General features: G+C 38.4%; 1 protein-coding gene across 1 annotated transcript; it reads left to right on the top strand.

Annotated features, from left to right (window-relative positions):
* Positions 1-1,350: 1,350 nt before the first annotated feature.
* Positions 1,351-20,135, top strand: LOC121410291 (WD repeat-containing protein 82-like). The gene is made up of 8 exons (XM_041602283.1): positions 1,351-1,636; positions 13,496-13,660; positions 14,081-14,180; positions 14,541-14,657; positions 15,176-15,331; positions 17,300-17,369; positions 18,557-18,702; positions 19,944-20,135. The coding sequence occupies exons 1-8, from the start codon at positions 1,473-1,475 to the stop codon at positions 19,971-19,973; spliced, it is 948 nt and encodes a 315-aa protein (XP_041458217.1). The 5' UTR covers positions 1,351-1,472; the 3' UTR covers positions 19,974-20,135.
* The last annotated feature ends 1,430 nt before the right edge of the window (positions 20,136-21,565 follow it).

Raw genomic sequence — 21,565 nt, 5'->3', positions numbered from 1 at the left:
GATGTTGCTCGGGGTGATCCCCCCCCCCCAAATAAAAAAAACACCTGACCAATAAAAAATGTGGAAAGGAAAATAACAGAAAACATAAAAAATTGAAATATGATATCATTTACTAAATATTATGTCAAAATCACAAAATTTGATATTTTAATAAAAAAGTGGAATTTTTTGCTTGCTCGCTTCACAACTTTTCAATGCATTTTACCTGATCTGCAAAATCTTGCTCCTTCAAAATTGACTCAATGCACCATTGCCACTGAAAGACATGAATTCTTTCCTGTTTGTCCTGTAAGCACATAATTAAACTTGGTGAAGGAATAGGATTCATGTCTTTTATAGGTACCATAGTTGTTTCACTTTCACATACCAGTAATAAGAGGCCTATTACAAGTCTCCCAATGATCTTCTTACTTGGGTTGACAAAAAGTCTTCTTTTTTGCTTGTGAAGGAAAATTCAAAGGTAAAAACAAAATAATTCAGGTAAATGAATAAATTTTGAATTAAATTTGACAGCATAATTTGAAAAGTATATGGCAAAGATAATCAAAAGATTAATAGTAAGTGTGCTGATAAGCGTAAAAATAAGTCTAATCATCAAATTTCTCTTTTCTGCCATCTTGGTGCAAGCATCTTTTGAACCCCCGACAAAAACGTCCCGTGTTCGCTCAAGCATGAACAATTTTTTTAATGGCATTTCAAAGATAAGATCTCAGAGCACCAATTAACATAAAAATGCAGATATACAATTTTTTCAAAACTTTTCAAAAACTGTCCCATTTTTTTTTAAACGCACTGTAGAAGAGTTTGGTTGCAAAAGGGGTTATAGGTGGCACTCCAAGAAAATTATTTTTTTTGTCCTCCCATATTGCAATATTCTCATGCGAAACTAAATTTTCATGATACCCTACAATTTGAACATGAAATTGGGTATAAAATATATAGGATGGGGGGTCGGGTGTCCGGACACTTTATTTTTTGAAGCCTTCTTTTTTGTCTGTGGATTACATTAAAAATAGGAATTCATTACTTGTAATAATTATCTATTTTGTTCTTTATAATATTTCCTAACATTTTATACTAAAAATTGATGAAACTTCGCTTGTAAATTTTTCCAAATGACATTCTAAAATTGATCGTCCGGACACACAACCCGTCCGGATACACAACAACTGGGTATACCTCTCTTCATATCTTTTTTTCAATATTCTTTTCCAAAAAAGAATGTGACGAGTGTGCGTGCGTACAAAGTCGACTTTTTTATGGGTCAAAAGTGGCCGCCGAGTTGAGTCGACGATGTATGCGTGACGACTCGCTAAAAACATATGACTAGGCCTAGAGTATATTAGAGCTAGCGCTAGAGAGTTCAAATCAAACTTTGACAGAGTGACCGACCATCAGGCCAGGCAGATTTCAGAAAACCAGCTTAAAAAGAACTCAAATCTTGGGCAATCCTGTCTTGGACTTGAATAATCATGAAGTTGTCCGACCAAGTAATGAGAAGCTATCGTGTTGCGAAGCTTTTTAAAGACCAAAACACGGAACGGATCAACAGCATTGACTTCTCACACAACGGAGAAACGCTTATATCGAGCAGTGAAGACGATTCCATCGTAATTTACGATTGTTTAGAGGGAAAGTAAGTGGTGCATGATGCATGCTCTCTGCTCGCTGCGGCAGCCCGAATCGTGCAGTCAGACCGCAGGTCCCTATGCTAATGAGCAAAAAGGTCAGATTCATCCAAATCATCTCGTGGCTGAATCCTCCCCCTTGCAAAATCTCGTGATTCGTGAGATTTTCTTTCTCATGTTTCTCTAAGAATTTACCTGTTTTAACCTCAAGTTAAATGAAATATTATTGCACCATCTGATAGAGTAAAAGTTACTCTTTCATATTTATTATTGGTCATTTATTTTGCATACAATATTCCCGGTGGGGTCACTCAATATGACTTGGGGACCGCATGACCGTTACCAAAATCGCGGGAAAAGGGGTCAATTTCACGGAACGTCCGCGGACAGAACACTCCTCGAAGTAGTGAAAATAGGGGTGCTCACCATCCTCGATCTGATGGAAGTAGGGGTCAGGAAAAAGGGGAGAACGATTACGGGAAGTAAAATCCGTCGCCGAGTCACCAGCCGCATCATGCTCTGTATCTTTATATGGACAACTCTACATTTATTTTTACAAAGAATTCCACTTTTCTTATTTTTCAAGAAAAATAAAGTTCTTTTGGATTATTGTATCTGGCTCTTGGTCATCTTTAAGGACTGAGCACTCTGACGCCTGTGTTGCAATTTCCTTGATGAGGAAAGGGTGTTATTAAATGCCCTTTCCTTGAAATACAGTAAATAGGGGTAAATTTGCGAAATGGGCAAAAGTGTCCTTACAATCTTATAATTAGGGGTGTTTCAAGGTACCATTTTACCGCAATTTTGTCCTTGTTTTGCGTGAAAATAGGGGGATAAATTTCACAAAATGTCCTTGAAATTGACTGCAATAGGGGTTCACTTGCATTTGTGGTAACGGTCATACGTGTCCCCTCTGCGGCTGAGTGACCCCACCGGGACAATATTTTGTTAAATAAGTAAATTTCTGGCCTGAAAATGTGCCTCAAAACTGAATTTTCTTCCTCTGTTTTCTTTTGCAAATTGTGCAAAACTTTTTATTTTGAGCCGCAATGATATCTATATCACCATAAAGCTGAACTTCTGTACTTTCTCACAATGCCACTCTTGATATGCGGCACCTTTTAATCGGGTCAAGATCACACTTTTCCCACCAAGGTACAAGACGAGATTTCTGAAATTTTGTACTTGCATGAAATCTAGAGTCCTGATTGGCTGGATAAGGTTCATAGAACAACAGACGCGGGGTATTTGAGGAGATTACCACATGGGAAGTGTGACCTTCCCACAAACCCAGGCACTGAAACCGTTGGAAATTGCCACTGGGTGGTCCGTTTGACCAATCAGAGTGCAGTATTCTTGTTTTCAAACTGCTTTATGTACTTGGCAAATGAAAAGTGTGATCTTGACCCGATTAAACTAATTCTTATTTTGAAACCTATATCATTTCAAAGCATACATGTACATATTCAGCTGTATAATGATATAAAAATCATTCAGGCTCAAACATAAAGAAGTGTGAAAATAGCAGCTTTTGTCAGGTGAAAATATTAATTTTGTAGCATATTTTAGATCAAAATGTTAACCTATATTACAAAATCTTTGAATAAATCCAAACATATGACCTAAAAGAATGATTCTTCTTTACAATGGTACCAAATTCATGAAATTCGATGCAAAATTAGAGCAGCAATGACCGAATGAAAAGAGGTGTTTTGGTTCACATCAAGCTCATTAAATATGCAAAACATCTCAAGTCATGAATATCACTTGGATGAAAGAAGCCACTTTCTTGTGACCTGCAGTCTGACTGCGTGGCGCTAGCGCTAATGTCTATAGAGGCGCACGGCCAATATTGGAGACTGTCTCCCATGAGAGAGATTATCTCCAATATCAGAGACTTTCATAAAGAATTTTGGTATCCAATTTCAGAGACAGTCTCCAGTTTTGGAGACCAATTTTCTTTGTTTACATTTGCTTAAAAAGGATTACCTTGGCGGCAAATAAAAATGTGATAAGCAGATTCCTCATGAAATATTACCCCTTTTCACCGTCTACTTTAAAAATTCACCGTCTACTTTTGTTTTTATAAGGATTTTTGTTGTCATCCACACACAAAACAAATGGGCATCTGACCTCGGTGAGACAAAAGTTTGGGTGGAAAAAATCATACTTTTGTTGGTGTTGTTTCTTTTGTTCTTTTGCAAAGCAAGTCTCCAATATGGGAGATTGTCTCCCTTATTGGAGAGAGTCTCCCATATTGGCCGTGCGCCTCTACTGAATGTGGCATGGGTAGCCTTAGACAGCTGGCAGCCGTCTGTTTCGAGGAGTTTTAAACATTTTTTTTCTCGTACACAGACGGCTCGCTATCGTGCAGCCACCATTATTAGGTAGGTATGTTGCAAAAAAAATAAATCTCAGAAATAAGATGTTTTCTTCATGGCATCATTTTAGAGCCCATCAAGAGTTTTTAACACCTCATTTATCTCAAATCTCAATAGCCCCAGAAATAAGAAAGTTATTGCAGTTTTAAGGTCATATAAATCCCTATTCAATTCTTATGTAGGCCTAGGCCCTATTCCTTTGTTTTTTAAGCCAAAAGTTGTGATCTCAACTGGGACCAAGGTGCACGAATAGAAAACAGCAATGCGCATGCATTTGCATATGGAAGCGCCCCAAAACGCTCCCAAAAATAACAGACGCCGCTGAAACAGGGACATAAAAAGCATCTTTAGCGTCAGTAGATTTCATTCCAATTTCACCACAATATAGTTTAAATGTTGCTCTATTGGGAAGAATACATTTTAGAGTGGGATGATACCTGTAAATGTGAATAGCAAGAGGTGCGTCGCGTAACGTTGGCGCAAGGAAATTACGCCTCTTATCACCAATGTTCTTGATTATTTTTCAGAAGAGACGCTTCTTTTGGTTGACTTACAGACCAGCTTAATGATTGGTTGATGATAGAATATTGGGCGTTTCAGACAAAAATAGGGGACGTCCTTGCAGAGATAAGACAATTTTCAGAATACCAATTTAAGAGAATTTTAGCGCACTGTTATCTTGCTGACTTACAAGAAAAGTTAAGACAATTTTCAGAATACCACCCCAGGGTTCATTACATGCCGCCGTGCACAGAAAAATTAAGCCATAGAAGTTGTGTGTTGTGGACACTGTGACAATATTGTGTCTATGTGATCTAATTGAGACTATAATGTTTATACTGAAAGAGGGCGCTACAGGCACCCTTCCAATATGGCTGAATAAACCACATTGCCTTATAGAGTTTGGCACCGGAAATCATTGTTTGACGTGTTGTTATTCAGGACTCCCTAACTTCAGATAAGGACCAAGATGTCACATGGTGGCAGCGGTGAACTTTGAAGTAAGATTTGGATGCCATATTTCAGTAAGTACTGAGAAATGACTGTGATATTAACCATATGCTGAGTGTTGCAGAGATAGTGCCTTACTGTAGTCCCACAGTATTCATTTTGTGTCAGTAAGTGGATCTGTTTGTGCTCGAGATGCCTGTTGACAGAGATGAATCAGTTGGTGGCCGGGGTGGTAGAGGAGATGATGGTGTTCCAGGAGGTAGTCTAGATGCTGCAGGGAATGCTGTAAATTCATCATCACTTCCATTTAAGAGGCCAAATGTTCAACCTCCATCAAATTTTCATGTTTCGAATGATCCTTCTGAGGACTGGAAGATGTGGAAGCAGTTATGGGAGAATTACTGTGTGCTAACTAACTGAGGGTCACAGGATGAAGGTTATCAGAAGGCACTGCTGTTGCATAGTCTTGGACCAGAGGGAGTAAGAATCTACAATGGGATGAGTTTCTCAGTCGGTGAAGACAGTAACAAGGCTTCAGTTATCTTGGCAAAGCTTGACAGCCACTTCCTGGGTGCTAGAAGGGAGTATTTTGAGAGGTTCAAGTTTAACCGACGGAACCAGATGTCTGATGAGACTGTTGACCAGTATGTCTCTGTGTTGCGTACAATGGCAAAAACTTGTGGTTTCTGCAACTGCATGGCGGAAAGTCTGTTGATGGATCGTCTGCTTCTTGGTGTCAACGATGACAAAATGAGAGAGAGGATGATGGCGACACATGATTTGACGTTGAGCAAAGCCATTGATATCTGCAAGGCTATGGAGGCTGCAAATTCCCAGATGAATGCCTTGAGAAAGGATACAGTGCACCGCGTAACTGGAAGGTTCAAGGGTCAATACTCAAACCAGAAGTCTAGTAAAGGCAAGATGAGGATGGAAAAAGATGGCGGTAGTGGTAAGACATGCAAGTTCTGCTGCAGGAAGCATGAAATGAAAAAGGAGAGCTGCCCAGCTTATGGTAAAAAGTGTAATGCATGTCAAAAGCTAAACCACTTCCAGAAGTCTACACTCTGCAAAGCTAAGTCCATTCATGCTGTTGGCGAGGAAGATGACGAATCCTCATCGGCTGAAAGTGTTAGCTATGTCACGGTACAGAACATCAATGCTGTAAAGGATGATAAAAGACCAATCATGTGTAACATGAAGGTGAATGGCAAAGATGTAGCTTTTCAAGTTGATTGTGGAGCGACGGTGTGCTTGCTGCCACAGAAATACTTAACTCCACGTAATGAGCTGAGGGAGGAAGCTGTGTGTCTACAGATGTAGAATCAATCTACCGAACGTGCGTTAGGAAGATGCAAGGTTAAGACATACAATCCCAAGACACAGATGAAGTACAATGTTGACTTTGTGGTGGTTAGTGAAGACTTGACGCCACTTCTGAGCAAGTCCGCCGCAGAGAAGATGGGAATCATAACAGTGAATTATGATGTCATCGAACAGGTCAACACAGCCAAGCATGTCAATCAAGATGAGGAGTTCTCTGATGTTTTCTCATCGACTTGTGTTGGTCTGCTACCAGGAGATGATGTGCATCTACTAGTTGAAGAGAATGCCAAGCCGGTTATCCGTCCTTCGCGAACTGTGCCAGAGTCTCTAAAGTCTGCAGTAAAGTCAGAGTTAGACAGTCTTCAGCAACGAGGGATAATTGAAGTTGTCCAGAAACCCACTGACTGGGTGAGCCAGATGTCTGTTGCTCAAAAGAAATCAGGAAAGGTGAGGATCTGCCTGGACCCAAGACCTTTGAATGAAGTGTTGAAGAGGGAGCACTACCCACTGCCAGTCCTTGACAGCATACTGCCCGAGTTGTCGAAAGCAAGCATATTCTCTGTTTGCGACTTGAAGGATGGTTATCTGCATTGTGTCTTGGATGAGGCTTCCAGTCATCTGACAACTTTTGCTACACCTTGGGGTCGATACCGGTGGAAGCGCTTACCATTTGGGCTTAAGGTGAGCAGTGAGATTTTCCAGAAGAGATTACATCAGACTCTAGAGGGACTGGATGGAGTGAGCTGTGTTGCTGATGACATAATTGTCTGGGGTGTCAATGAAGTGGAACACAACACTCGTCTACGCAAGCTACTCCAGCGATGTCAGGAAGTAGGCATCGTTCTCAACAAGGATAAGTGCCAGTTTGGGGTAAGAGAGATAGTGTTTCTTGGACATATTGTGTCAAGTGCTGGACTGAAACCAGATCCGTCCAAGATAGAGGCCATCTTGAAGATGAATGCTCCTACCAACAAGGATGACATAGATCGCCTGAGAGGGATGGTGAATTACTTGTCTCGCTATCTTCCCAAGCTAGCTGATGTGATGCAACCACTTAATGATCTGTCTCGTAAGAATGTTGCATGGACCTGGGACGAAGTACATGATCAAGCTTTCAAGAAGCTCAAGGAACTTCTGACAGAGGCACCGGTACTTACCTACTACGACCAGTCAAAAGAGTTAGTCATCCAGACAGATGCAAGTGCACGAGGCTTAGGAGCTGTGATGATGCAAGGAGGCAAGCCGATAGCATATGCCAGTAGGGCTCTGAGAGATGCTGAACTGAGGTACTCGGTGATCGAAAAGGAGATGCTTGCCATTGTCTTCAGTCTGGAGAAGTGGAATCAGTTCACATTTGGTCGAGAGGTCAAGATTTATACAGACCACAAGCCGCTGGAGAGCATCGTAAAGAAGCCTTTGGACAGAGCACCTAAGCGGCTCCAAGGAATGCTCCTCAGAGCAATGGCCTACGACATTGACGTTCATTATGTCAGAGGTAAGGAGAACTTAGTTGCTGATCCGCTAAGTCGTTCTTTTCTACCACAGAGAAATGGACAGGAAAGCCTTGAGGTAGTTAGTTCGGTCACCCACCTCTCACTACCAGATGAAGAGGTCCTTGAGTGGAGACAACATACTAGCAATGATGAAACCCTCCAGGCACTGAAGAGGACCATCTTGGATGGCTGGCCGGACCAGAAGCACCAGGCCTCAGCTCTCGTCCTTCCATACTTCAACGTCCGTGACGAATTGACAGTGACTGATGGATTAGTCTTCAGAGGAGAGCGGCTGGTAGTGCCAAGACAGATGAGGAAGAAGGTCATGAAAGATCTCCATGTAGGTCACAATGGTGTGGATGGGACCTTGAGGCGAGCTAGGGAGCTCGTATTCTGGCCGAACATGACGCAGGAGTTAAGGGAATGGATACAGACATGCGTGACTTGTATGCAGTACTCAAGTGCTCAAGCTCCTCAATCGCTCATGCCACACCCAGTGCCAGACAGACCATGGGAGAAGATTGGCGTAGATCTTCTGTCTCTGGATGGTACTGAATATCTCGTAACAGTCTGTTACTTGTCAAATTTCTTTGAACTAGACAAGATTCACAAGACGTCTGCCAAGAGTATAACATCAAAGCTTAGTAACCACTTTAGCAGATATGGAATTCCAGATGTCATGGTCAGCGACAATGGCCCTCCTTTCTCTTCAAAGGAATTTGATGTATTCACCAAGGATCTTGGGATCAAACACCAGACCATATCACCATATAATAGCAAGGCAAACGGGAAGGCTGAAGCAGCTGTGAAGGCAGCAAAGAAGTTGCTGAAAAAATGCAGATCATCAGGGGAGGATCTGAATCTTGCCTTGCTGAACTCAAGAAACACACCAACTCAAGGTGTTGACTCAAGTCCTGCCCAGCGATTCTTGGGACGTCGGACAAAGACAAGAATCCCAACGGCTGAATCTCTTCTGCATCCTAAGACTCAAGAATCGAAACATGAGAGACAGCAGCTGGAACTAAACCAAAAGAGACAGGCAAAGTATTACAACAAGCATACTAAGGACTTGCCTGTTCTTACTGAAGGTGATGTTGTAAGGATGAAGCCATTTCGTCCTGGAGAAGACCGTTGGAAGAAGGCAGTAGTACTTCGTCGACTAGATGAGCGCTCCTACGAAGTAGACCATGATGGTACTATCTATAGACGCAACAGAGAACACCTGAGGGCTAGCAGAGAGTCACTTGATCTACAGAACCCTGTTCTGGTCACCTCTAGACCAGAGACAGAACATCCTTCTTCGAGTGCCCAGTCATCCAGCAACCCTGTTCTGGTCACCTCTAGATCAGAGACAGGTCATCCTCCGAGTGTCCAGTCGTCGAGCGGCCCTGTTCTGGTCACCTTTAGACCAGAGACAGGTCATCCTTCATCGGGTATGGAGTCGTCGAGACAGCCTGTTCTGGTCACCTCTAGACCACAGACAGATCGCCCTTCGTCTAGTATCCAGTCTTCTACCAGCCCTGTTCTGGTCACCTCTAGACCAGAGACAGGTCGTCGCACTGAGGGTCAACGTTCCACTACCAACCCTGGAAGAGTCAGGTCCACTGATGTCAACCCACCCGGGGAAACAACTAGTGTACCGTTGAGACGTTCAACTCGCCAAAGGCGAATCCCAGAGAGGTACAAGGATTGAAGACTTAATTGCGTTCAAAAAAAAAAAAAAAAGGAAAAGTTTTGACCTGTTTGTTTTGGCATATTTTTTCATGATTTACAACTCGAGGATTTTTATCCGACTAGATCTACAGGTCAATATTCAAAAATACTTCTTTTAAACTTTAAAACTTGAAATTTGGATTCCTGTTTTCTGAACTACGCGCAAGAATTTAATGAACTTTGATTCCGGAAGACGCCTGATGAATGTGAAACTAAATAACTTGTTTACTTCAATGATCTGAACAGATGACGAAGAATTTGACATAGACATTAAGCCAAAGAATTGTGATTGAACTTTAAACCGCTACCAGAACATTAACAGGAAAGATACCATTTTCTTTGTGTGCATTTCATAGTTTTTGATATGTAAAGTTCATATAGACATACAGAATGCTTAGAGTTTTGGAATATTGTTTCTTGTTGTTACAAAAAAAAAATAACATCTTTCATCAAAACTCCAAAAAGGGAAGGATGTGACAATATTGTGTCTATGTGATCTAATTGAGACTATAATAATTATACTGAAAGAGGGCGCTATAGGCACCCTTCCAATATGGCTGAATAAACCACATTGCCTTATAGAGTTTGGCACCGGAAATCATTGTTTGACGTGTTGTTATTCAGGACTCCCTAACTTCAGATAAGGACCAAGATGTCACAGACACCAGGGCTCCGTAATACAAAGATTAGCGATCAATCGCTAAATGAACTGACCAATCAATATAAATGTTACACGCGCATTAGGTTTGAAATACTGGCCAGCGACCAATCAGTGCGGTTGTTCCATATTTGTAATTCATTGCAAACCTTTGTGTTACGGATCCCAGAACTCAGAAGTGGGATCGCAGCACGCGTGACCCACTAGTTAGCAATCCACTGCCAAATGCGGTTCATGGTGCGAGGTTAGTATTCTAACCTTGCAGATCGCAATACGGATACGTGTGAGTGACTCTCAATGGAGACAGCTGGCAGTCGTCTGTTTCGAGGAGTTTTTTAACATTTTAAATTTTTTCTTCTAATTTCTCCATTACAGACGGCTCGCTATCGTGCAGCCACCATTAGGGGATTAACAATGCAAAATCCCCCTGACGGGGCTCGTCAACTTTTATCTTTATTTCATAAAAATATATAAAAAGAACTGTACCAAAATAAAGAGGAGAATTCTGTTTTGGCCTGAAAAGCACCAAAATGGGGAAAAATAAACTTCAAACGGAAAAAACAGTGACTTATTTCGGCTGTCGTGCAACGTCACTACATTTCTATTTGCTGCTAAGATACCGGTAATACTTATGCAGCTGGGGGCCGTTTCATAAAGCTGTTCGTGAGATAAGAGCGACTTTGAGAACGACTGGTGAACCTTTCTTACGCGCTAAACCATCGCCAATGTATATACCATTTACCACAAGAAAGGATCACCAGTCGTTCTGAAGATCGCTCTTAAGTTACAAATAGCTTTATGAAACACCATCAGGTATAAACAAAGGAAATTGGAAAACTGGAGACTGGGGGACTCTCTGAAATTAAATACCCAAATTCTTAACAAAAGTCTCTGATATTGGAGATAATCTCTTTCATGGAAGACAGTCTCCCATATTGGCTGTGCGCCTCTACTGCCGATCATGATATTTGGAAAAGTGGTGTGCATATATCAGTAGAAGTAGAGGTGCTGGTCAAGAAATTGGGATCGTCCCAGTTTACAGGGACTGTCTCAGTTATCTAGGAAAGTTCATTCACCTGTCAAGTGCCGATATCAATCGAGTGTGCCAGAGAGCGAAGTTGGCTCAGTTGGTAAATTATTTGCCTGTCTAACCAAAGATAGTAAGTTTGAGTCCCCAGGGACCCGGAGGGTGCACTCACATATATTGGTGGTACGGGGACGTGCCGCTTTGATTACCCCCTTTTTCTGCCCCAATTTTCAGTTCTCTAGATACTCTGAATGAGAAAAGTTTAGTTCAGAAGCCGCCCAACCCCACTCGCAAGACCCTCATTAGGAGACATTTCAGTTCTCCAGCCCTACCAAAATTGTCCAGCGCGAGCACCGCATGCGAGAGATGCACGTACGTCTTCGCAACTCCCTACATAATAACTAGTAGCCGCTCTATGCATGGCAAGTGCATGCACAGTGCTATGGTGCAACATATTTGCAGTGCCGCGATCCCGTTCGGTAGACCCTGTTTTTCACACCGCTCGGTAAATTTAGTTCCCAAGACCCCGTATTTTTCCCTTTTAGTCAGTTCCTTAGACCCTCATTTCAGAGTTTCGTTTCGATAAAAAAATAATTTGAGTGCCCCCCCCCCAGGCCCAGGGGTGGTATTCTAAAATTGTCTTAACTTTTCTTGTAAGTCAGCAAGATAAAAGCTCGCTAAAATTCTCTTAAATTGGTATTCTGAAAATTGTCTTATCTCTGTAGGGACGTCCCCTATTTTATCTCTGACACGCCCAGTATTTCATCATCAACCAATCATTAAGCTTGTTACATGCTTAGGTCAACCAATAGAAGCGTCTCTTCTGAAAATATAATATGAAGTGCATTGTTCATATGAGGCGTAATTTCCTTGCGCCCCCGATGCTTATATGCTTTTGCGCTTCTGTGGTAAAAATACACATGGCTCTTCTCAAAGACATATTTTCTCTGAAAAGATTCATCTTGAACACCAATTTTAAATCGCTGAAAAGTCTACCAATCCATTGTTATGATGTCTTTGGTTGTCTTCTTTTGTAAAACATGATGTTCTTGCGGGATGCAGCAAGAATTTCAGACGGAAAAATATCGCATGCAAGTATAAGTTACAATAGCCCCCTACCTCTTGTAAATTTTCTTGTGTTTTCCAAGGAAGTTAGCAGAACGCAAAGATAAGAGAATTTTCAGAATACGTTTTATCTTGATATGTTATCTTGTGCAAAGGGATATTTTTGCGCCGTTTTTAACTTTACGCATATTCTAGCTCTGACATCATAGGCGCTGAGCGAAAGTTACAAGAACAGGTACAAGAATTTTTGGAATACAGATTTTATTGTAACTCTAAAGATACAAGAATATTTCTCTTAAAGACTATTTTCAGAATACAGCCCCAGGTGGATGCTTGAAGCCAGTGCATTGTGTGTAAACATCTCTCCCCTGTTCCATAGATGCAGGCTATATTACAGTGGAAAACACTCCGTGCGCCTGTACTACCAGTCATGATATTTGCAAAAGTGGTTAGTGGGAAACGCTCCATCCCTTGGATAGGAGGTTAAATGAAGGTCCAGTGTAGAGGATAGTCACTACCTCTGCACGTTAAGAACCCACTGCACTGTTTGTTATACAAATCATTGTTATACGAAATCGAATAAACATTTATTTGTATAGCGCAGCTTTTATATGGATATATTCAGCTTCGTTTGTTCAGAGCTCTTTTTACTTATGTCTACACAGCATGTTTTCTTAACTAAAGAAATGTATGTTCTAGCTTATATGGATATATTCAGCCTCGTTTGTTCAGAGCTCTTTTTACTTATGTCTACACAGCACGTTTTCTTAACTAAAGAAATTTATGTTCTTAATTTTGATTTGAAGAGAGCCAAGGGTGGAGAGCTTGTTGTATCAATTGGCAGGCTACATGTATTCCATATTTTGGGGGCAATATGTGCAAATGCACAATCACCAAGTGTTTTGTTTTGTGAAATGGGATCTGCAACAATAATTTATCTGAGGAACTTCGCAGGCTTTGACTGTGTGATTGGGTTTTAAGTTTGAGTAATTCTGTAATGTAGTGTGGGGCTTGACCCATTAATGATTTATATACAATTAACAGAATTTTGAATGAAATCTACATGCCCATATAACTGATTTTCCACATCCAAAATGTTTATGTGCTCATCTTTATCAGAAAATGATATATTTCATCCAATTCTTTGTTGTCTCTTATTGGATTTTTTTCATAGATAGACCCCTGCCCCCATCTATCATGTCTATGATATTAAGAATTTCTTACATACTTTATCTCGTCATTTTTCTCCGCAGACCAAAGAGGACTCTCTATAGCAAGAAATATGGTGTTGACCTCATCCGCTTTACACATGCTCAGAATACAGTCATCTATACATCCAATAAGGTTGATGACACAATTCGTTATTTATCTCTTCATGATAACAAATATTTAAGATACTTTCCAGGTCATACAAAGAAGTAAGTTTGCACATTTTTTTTCTTTTTGTCAAAGTTTTGATAGTTTCATGGTATTAGTTGTACACTGTAACTTGTATTATCATTGATTTAGAAATCTAGTAATGTACATTTGCTTGTGCTTCAAGTACAGTAATGAATCTATTACATCAGCAGTATACTACTTTTGTTTTCCTCTCCTAATATGCAAGCAATTTGTGTAATGTGTAGTATGAAAAATGGGAAAGTGATGGAGAATTCATTATATATTGACACATTTCTCTATTGTAAAGTTTAAACTACTATTGACACATTGAATTCATCATAAATTTAGCTGTTATGGAAAGAATATATATATATATGGGGTGCAAAACTTTGTTTGTCCCTTTATTTCTGATACATATACATACCCATCAAAATAAATAACCAATTTGTTTTTTACAGGGTTGTTAGTTTGAGCATGTCACCCATCGATGATAGCTTTCTCTCTGGATCATTGGATAAGACGATCAGATTATGGGATTTGAGATCACCTAGTTGTCAGGTTTGTTAAGAATCTTCAGATTATGCATTCAAGCCTCAATTATTATTTCGGACCAGTCTGTTATCAGCTGTAATTATTCAGGGTTGAGTTGTATGCACATGTTAAAAAGAGTAGTACATGTAGATCCTGCAACAATACAGAAAAAAAATCAGTAAAATGGCATAGAATGACAGACACTAGCTTTAAGACTTAGCTTGGAGCAATTGTTTACTTCTATTCAAATCAATGACTTTGTTTGAAAATGGAGATTGAATGGAAATTGAGAGAGAGAAAAAAAGTGAAATGTATTTATTGATAATGATACTCTATCATGTTAAATTTTTTTTCTTTATTTTTTCTTTTTTATTTTGTGTGTTTCAGGGTTTGATGCATCTACAAGGCAGGCCAGTAGCATCATTTGATCCTGAAGGTCTCATCTTTGCTTGTGGAATCAACTCAGAAATGATCAAACTCTATGACTTACGGTCCTTTGACAAGGTCAGTTTAAACAATCAGATTGCATAAACCTAATTGTCATTGTTTTCTTTGTTTTCAGAAAAAGAGTAATCTCATGGGACTTTTTTAGTTTAGTATTCATAATAAAGCATTCAGTGGGGGTTAAAGTTGAATAAATTAAAACTTCACAATCAAAGCACTAGTAGTGAATATTTCATTAACATATAACATTTTGAAAATCACCAGATCAGTGAATGAAGCTGTATCCATTAAATTTGGGGAAATAACTTTGGATGAATCACAAATATTTGATTTGTTTTCTGCATCAAGAATTCATATAAAAACAATTAGGCTTACAGTATGACATCATCAGCTCAATTGTTATTTACATAACGAGTCACAAAATGATGCAAAAATGAAAAATGCTGTGGCAATTTTTCATCCAGACATAGTGAACACGACTATGTTTTAAGCCAATCAGTTGAAGTACTGCTAAAATTTGGCTGTATGATTGATTATTAACAAATTAATATAATTTTCTATTTTTCAATTGTATGTAGGGTCCTTTTACAACATTCAAGCTGCTTCAAGATAGAGATTGTGATTGGACATCACTAAAGTTTAGTGCTGATGGAAGGAAGATACTCATTACAACCAATGGACCTGTTATTAGACTCATAGATGCATTTACAGGACAGGCACAACAAACTTTCATGGTAAAGTATATAAAGCCTGCACTTTACCCTTGATGTTGTTTTCAGGCAATACGCATCAAACGGGTTCTAAAACTTCAAACTAATCATTTCAGGAAGTGGTTAAGTGCTGTTTTTTTTTTTGTTATGTTCAATTTTATATGCTCTTGCAAATGTACTTGATATTATGTAATTGATATTCATTTAGATGCATCCCCCTTCCCCCAATCAAATGTTTCAATCATGCCTCCATGTAAATTTAGACAAATCATTGATATGTTTTTATTTTATGATTCATTGTCTAATTTGATGATTTGGTAATTTGGTTTGGTGCAGCTTATTATGTTTGCACTCTAGTCAGCAATACCTTCTAACACTCCATACAACAGTGTTACTGAATGACACAAAATAGAATGCTTGGTTGTTGTTTTTTTCTCACCTACATACAAGAGCGAGACTATAGGCACCACTTTTTCAACAGCGGCGGCATCGTCAACATCAAATCTTATTAACCAAACCAGTTTTTGTCTCACCTGCATAGCAGAGTGAGACTATAGGCGCCGCTTTTCCGACAGCGGCGGCGTCAACATCAAATCTTAACCTGAGGTTAAGTTTTTGAAATGACATCATAACTTAGAAAGTATATGGACCTAGTTCATGAAACTTGGCCATAAGGTTAATCAAGTATTACTGAACATCCTAGTAGAGTTTCATGTCACATGACCAAGGTCAAAGGTCATTTAGGGTCAATGAACTTAGACTATGTTGGAGGAATCAACATCGAAATCTTAACCTGAGGTTAAGTTTTTGAAATGTCATCATAACTTAGAAAATATATGGACTTAGTTCATGAAACTTGGACATAAGGTTAATCAATTATCACTGAACATCCTGCGTGAGTTTTATGTCACATGACCAAGGTCAAAGGTCATTTAGGGTCAATGAACTTTGGCCATGTTGGTTTTTGTTGTTGAATAACCATCATATCTCTGTAAGTTTATTGGTCTAGTTCATAAAAAGTGGACATAAAGAGTAACCATGTATCACAGAACATCTTGTGCGAGTTAGAGTAGTTTTCAAAGTCAGCACTGCTGCTATATTGAACCGCGTGATACAGGTGAGATGGCCAGAGGCATTCCACTTGTTGAAATGTCATTACAACTTAGAAAGTATATGGGCCAAGTTCATGAAACTTGGAAAGTTATCAAGTATTACTGAATATCCTGCCCGAGTTTCAGGTAACATGAACCAGGTTAAAGGTCATTTAGGGTCAATAAACTTTGTCCATGTTGGGGATGTTGATTTCTATCATTACTTTAAAATTTATAGATCTGGTTCATGAAACTTGGACATAATCAAGTATCACTCAACATCCTTTGTGAGTTTCAGGTCACATGACCAAGGTCAAAAGTCATTTAGGGTCATTGAACTTAAAATATGTTAGGGGAATCAAAACGAAATCTTAACCAAGGTTTAGTTTTTAAATGTCATAACTCTGAAAGTATATGGATCTAGTCAATAAAGATTGGACATACAAAAGAGTAATCAAGCATCAATGAACATCCTGCGCGAGTTTCATGTCACATGACCAAGGTAATTGAACTTTGGCTGTGTTTGGGTATGTGTTGAATTGTCATAACTTTGAAAGCTTATGGATCTGCATGTAGTTTATGAAATGTGGACATGAGGGTAATCAAGTATCACTGATTGTCTTGCACAAGTCTTCGGTCACACGATCAAGGTCAAATGACATGTAGGGTCAAGACACGTATTTTATCATCATTTGACTGGTGGTTTGTTTTTTATTGTTATTTTTTTCGTTTTCAAAGTCGGCACTGATGCTATATTGAATCGCGTAATGCAGACGAGACTTCCAGAGGCGCTCCACTTGTTTTCATGTATTATACATAATGATATTTCATTCATAATATGATTTCTAAGTTTTTTTTCCAAATGTGTTATTTACAAAGTATAATTTTGTAATGTTTTCAGGGTCATCTGAATGGTAAAGGAGCAAGGTTAGAGGCATCATTTAGTCCAGATGCACAGTATGTCTTATCAGGTATGTACAATTATGTCATATCATGCTTCTCACAATGTTTCTGATAACCTTTCAGCAATTCTACAGACCAGACATCATACTTTAGACAGCATCACACTTGAAAATAAACAGTATTCAAATAATTCTTGCTTTCTTTATCACTTCTATTTAAAGGTCAAGTCCACTCCAGAAAAATGTTGATTTGAATAGAGAAAAAATCAAACTAGCATAATGCTCTAAGTTTTGCTTATTCTTCACAATACAGTAATATGCACAACTCAGTGACATCTAAATGAGACAGATGATGTCCCTCACTCACTATTTCTTTTGTTATTTATTGTTTGAATTATAAAATATTTCATATTATACAGATTTGATAGTAAGGACCAACTTGACTTATCCATGTAGTATTAAACAATGCTAATTTCACACGTCCAGGCAGGAATTAATTGTTGTTTCACTTGACAATGAGGAGAAAATCAAAATATTTTATGTGATGAAATGCAAAAGAAATGGTGATTGGATGACGTCATCAGTCTCCTCATTAGCATACCAACCAGGATGTGTAGATAACTTTTTGTGAAATTAAGCGAAACTTTAAAATGTCATAACTTTTTTATTTTACATCCGATTTTGATAAAGTTTTCAATGTTTTGTTTTATACAGGTAAATAAGAAGTACATAATGGCAAGAAAAAACAAAACAAAGTAACAAAAATGATAATACAGTAAATAGTGTACAAAATACGCTTTGAGTGTGGACTGGCATTAAAGATCTGTTGGATCTTAGAAGTTCCAGCCCAATAAAGAAATAAAAAGAAGGGATACAAAATAGAACATACAAAGACAAATGCCTTCAAGGGAAAAACAAAATGTTAACAAGGTTAAAATCAAGTGCTTGCCTTTCTAGAAAAATGATATAGAAAAGGTAAAGGACTTGTGTATGTGGAGGGTCACAGAAAATCAACAGGTGAAATTCGTGAGATTAAGTGTAGAAGGGCAAAAACAGAAATTGTAGTCATGTTACAATTACTTAGTTATTGGATGGGAAAGTTGTTAACAAAATTTCTTTGTACTGACGTTGAAAACTATTAAGGGATAAACTATTTTTAAGTGTAGGGGGAAGAGAGTTCCATAATTTGGGACCTGAATACATTATTGTTTTTTGATGGTTGATGGTTTGTCTCTATCATATTGATTGTTTTACAGGATCACAGAATGGTATCATACATGTATGGAACACAGAGAATGGACACAAAGTAGCCACACTGGAATCCAAACATGAAGATAATCCTATCTATTGTCTGCAATTCAACCCTAAATTCCTCATGCTTGCCAGCTCATCGCAACATATGGTGAGTTTTACATGCATGGGAAATATGTAAATCCTCTGGTCTAGTGTATAAAGTTGATATGAATGCATTAGATTTGATTGGATGACATGTCCTTGTACTTTAAACTTTGGAAAATTATAAGTTTGTTAGTAATAACTACATTTATCAAGTGATATCTTTTGTATATCCTGCGACATCATAGGCTCACTCACTTTCATATCACCTATATGTGCATATCACCGTTAAATGAAATTAGGAAAAAGTGATAATTTCATGATTTTCTTATTTTGTGTTATGGCAATTCAACATGCAGATTTTAATGATATATGAATATTCAAATTATTTAGATAGGCCAGCCCCAATAAAATAAGATATCACTTTTTCCATTACCGGTATTTGATTATTCACCATACAAAAATAATGATTTTGATAACTTATTCCTAAATTGGTATTCAAACAAAAAGAAGAAACAAATTACAGAAATAAATGAAAGTGAAAGAGCCATTTGGTGATATGATGGTTTTTCATGCAGTATTGGGCACAAGAGATTAAATCCCCCTTGCGTGCGAACGGGCTCTGAACAGGGATTAAAATAGTAGACAATAGACCCCGTTCGTTCAAGTTCATTCACGTTCAGAATTCTACTGAAGGAGTGAGGCGAGAAGAGTATTGATTTTCATTGTCTTCTCGCACAAAAGGGGGTGTCACTGAACGGCAAAGCGAACGGTCGAATTATTAATGAATGAATACATGCGAACGTGGGGATTAATTCAAGCCTTGATAGAGATTTCTTTAATATGCTCTTTAACATCTATTTTAAGAGAGTCAAAAGGGGCCTAAGCTTTCGATCCTAGCAGAATCTTCTTCGGAGGCAAAATGGTTATTTTGGAGGCAAAATTCTGCTAGGATCGAAAGCTTAGGCCCCTTTTGACTCTCTTATTTACTCCATTGGCTCTTTTTTTTAGATAAGCAGTTTACAGCAGCTTCTTTTTGCCATTTACATCTATTTTGGCATATAAAATTACCAGTGTTTTATATCACTGCATTTGTTTTCCAATTTTAGTATTGACAGTGTCTGTATTTCTCTTTAAGAATACCTTTTCTATAAACATTTAACAGTAAACTTGGTATTTGTTCTGAGGTCTTATGAATATTTTAGCAAATTATACTATATTTTATATCCCTTGTTAAAAATAGTTATGAATATCATTTCTGTTTAAAATTTTCATTGTTGCCTTATTTTTTGTTTTGATTTTTTGCAGGCTTTCTGGTTGCCAAACGTTGATGAATGACACAGGAAAGAATATTAAGTGAATGAACAAGGACCAAAGTTTCAGACATTCAACTATTTGTACATAGAACAAATGGAATGTTCTTTGGAATGTGTATATATTATCACCTTGATAGTATGATTTCTTGATGAACAATAAACTTGTTGAAGATCAAGATAAAGAGGAACTGTGAAAGCTTGTATTTAGGATGTCTGTTATAATGATGGACAAAGTGATTATTGATTCTGAATGGAAAGATCTGGTCATATTTAATCGCTGTCTGAACATAAGCTGATCATCTGTGTGCATGTCCGCCAAGTGATATGGAGCAGAGCTTGAATACTTTTTGTAATGGTCTAAACACAACCAGCTGATTGTGTTCACCATGAATAATTTTGTGATCAACATGTGTTTGTTACAATTATTTGAAATCTGAGTCTATCTGTAAGTGAACTGCTTCTTACTCTTGTGGGTGTTTCAGAAGGCTATTTGTAAATTAAAGGTAAATGCTAGTTTTGGTAACGATATCAAAATGAGTTCGTACAGAATCCAATGAAATTACCACCAAAGTGTCTGTTTGTATAAATAAAACGCATGTGCCAAAGGATTCTGGAAGAAATTGTGTAATTGCTGAGAAATCAGCAAATAAGCACAGGATTCGGGTAGAGCATTGGGCCCGACGCTCTTAGCAATAATTATACATTGTCCCACGTGCGCTTATCTGTGTTGGGGATCTTCGGTGTGAACATTTTTCAGCGTAGATTTCAAGATTCACAAAGTTCAGTTAATGTAACTGTACCAGATCTAGACTCGATGATATACTTTTATGCCTTGTTTTACAGACTTTCTCATAAAATCAGTGTTTACTGCAACTACTAGAATTTCTCTTTAAGAGCGACTTTAAGAATGACTGGTGATCCTTTCTTGTGGTAGATGGTATATGGTTTTTAGCACGTAGGAGAGGTTCACCAGTCATTCTTAAAGTCTCTTTAACTCAAGAACAGCTTTATGAAACGGCTCCCCGGATGGGTGCCTAAATACCCAGCACTGAACTTATGTACTTTTTTATAGCAGTTCAAGAATGAGCTAATAAGTGTAACTTGTTTGTATTTGGAATTTAATTGAACTGATTGTTTTTTCCCTGGTATCAATGAAAATTAAATAAGTTTTTGTCTGTCTAGACATAATGCTAGTTTCCTGGCACAGAGACTTAACAACAACATACCTTAACCAGGTAGTGTATGAAGACACAAAATGAGTTTTTTCACAAAGCTGTTCATATATTATACATGACTTTGTGCACAAGTAGAACATGTATCGGTCTCTTTGGTGCAAAATCAGATTCTCAATCCATCAGCTAATGTTCAAATCTGATTTTTGTGTTGCCTGCATAGCAGAGGGAGACTTAGGCGCCACTTTTCCCCTCGGCGGCAGTAGTAGCGGCGACGGAGTCAACATCAAATCTTAACCTAAGGTTAACATTTTGAAATTGCATCATAACTTAGACAGTATATGGATCTAGTTCATGAAACTTGGAAATAAGAGTAATCAAGAATTACCTAAGATCCTGCTTTGGTTTCAGGTCACATAACCAAGGTCAAAGGTCATTTAAA

Source organism: Lytechinus variegatus, chromosome 3 (assembly GCF_018143015.1).
Source record: "Lytechinus variegatus isolate NC3 chromosome 3, Lvar_3.0, whole genome shotgun sequence".
NCBI lineage: Eukaryota > Metazoa > Echinodermata > Echinoidea > Temnopleuroida > Toxopneustidae > Lytechinus > Lytechinus variegatus.
The sequence above is the reverse complement of the archived record's forward strand: the minus strand, read 5'-3'. Positions and strand labels throughout refer to the sequence as shown.

Bases quoted from the DNA above. Each gene is read 5' to 3' on its own strand.
- LOC121410291 (XM_041602283.1), top strand. From the start codon at position 1,473: ATGAAGTTGTCCGACCAAGTAATGAGAAGCTATCGTGTTGCGAAGCTT. The intron at 15,332-17,299 runs GTAAAGTATATA...TAATGTTTTCAG, and splicing joins AGGCACAACAAACTTTCATG to GGTCATCTGAATGGTAAAGG. The intron at 18,703-19,943 runs GTGAGTTTTACA...GATTTTTTGCAG, and splicing joins CCAGCTCATCGCAACATATG to GCTTTCTGGTTGCCAAACGT.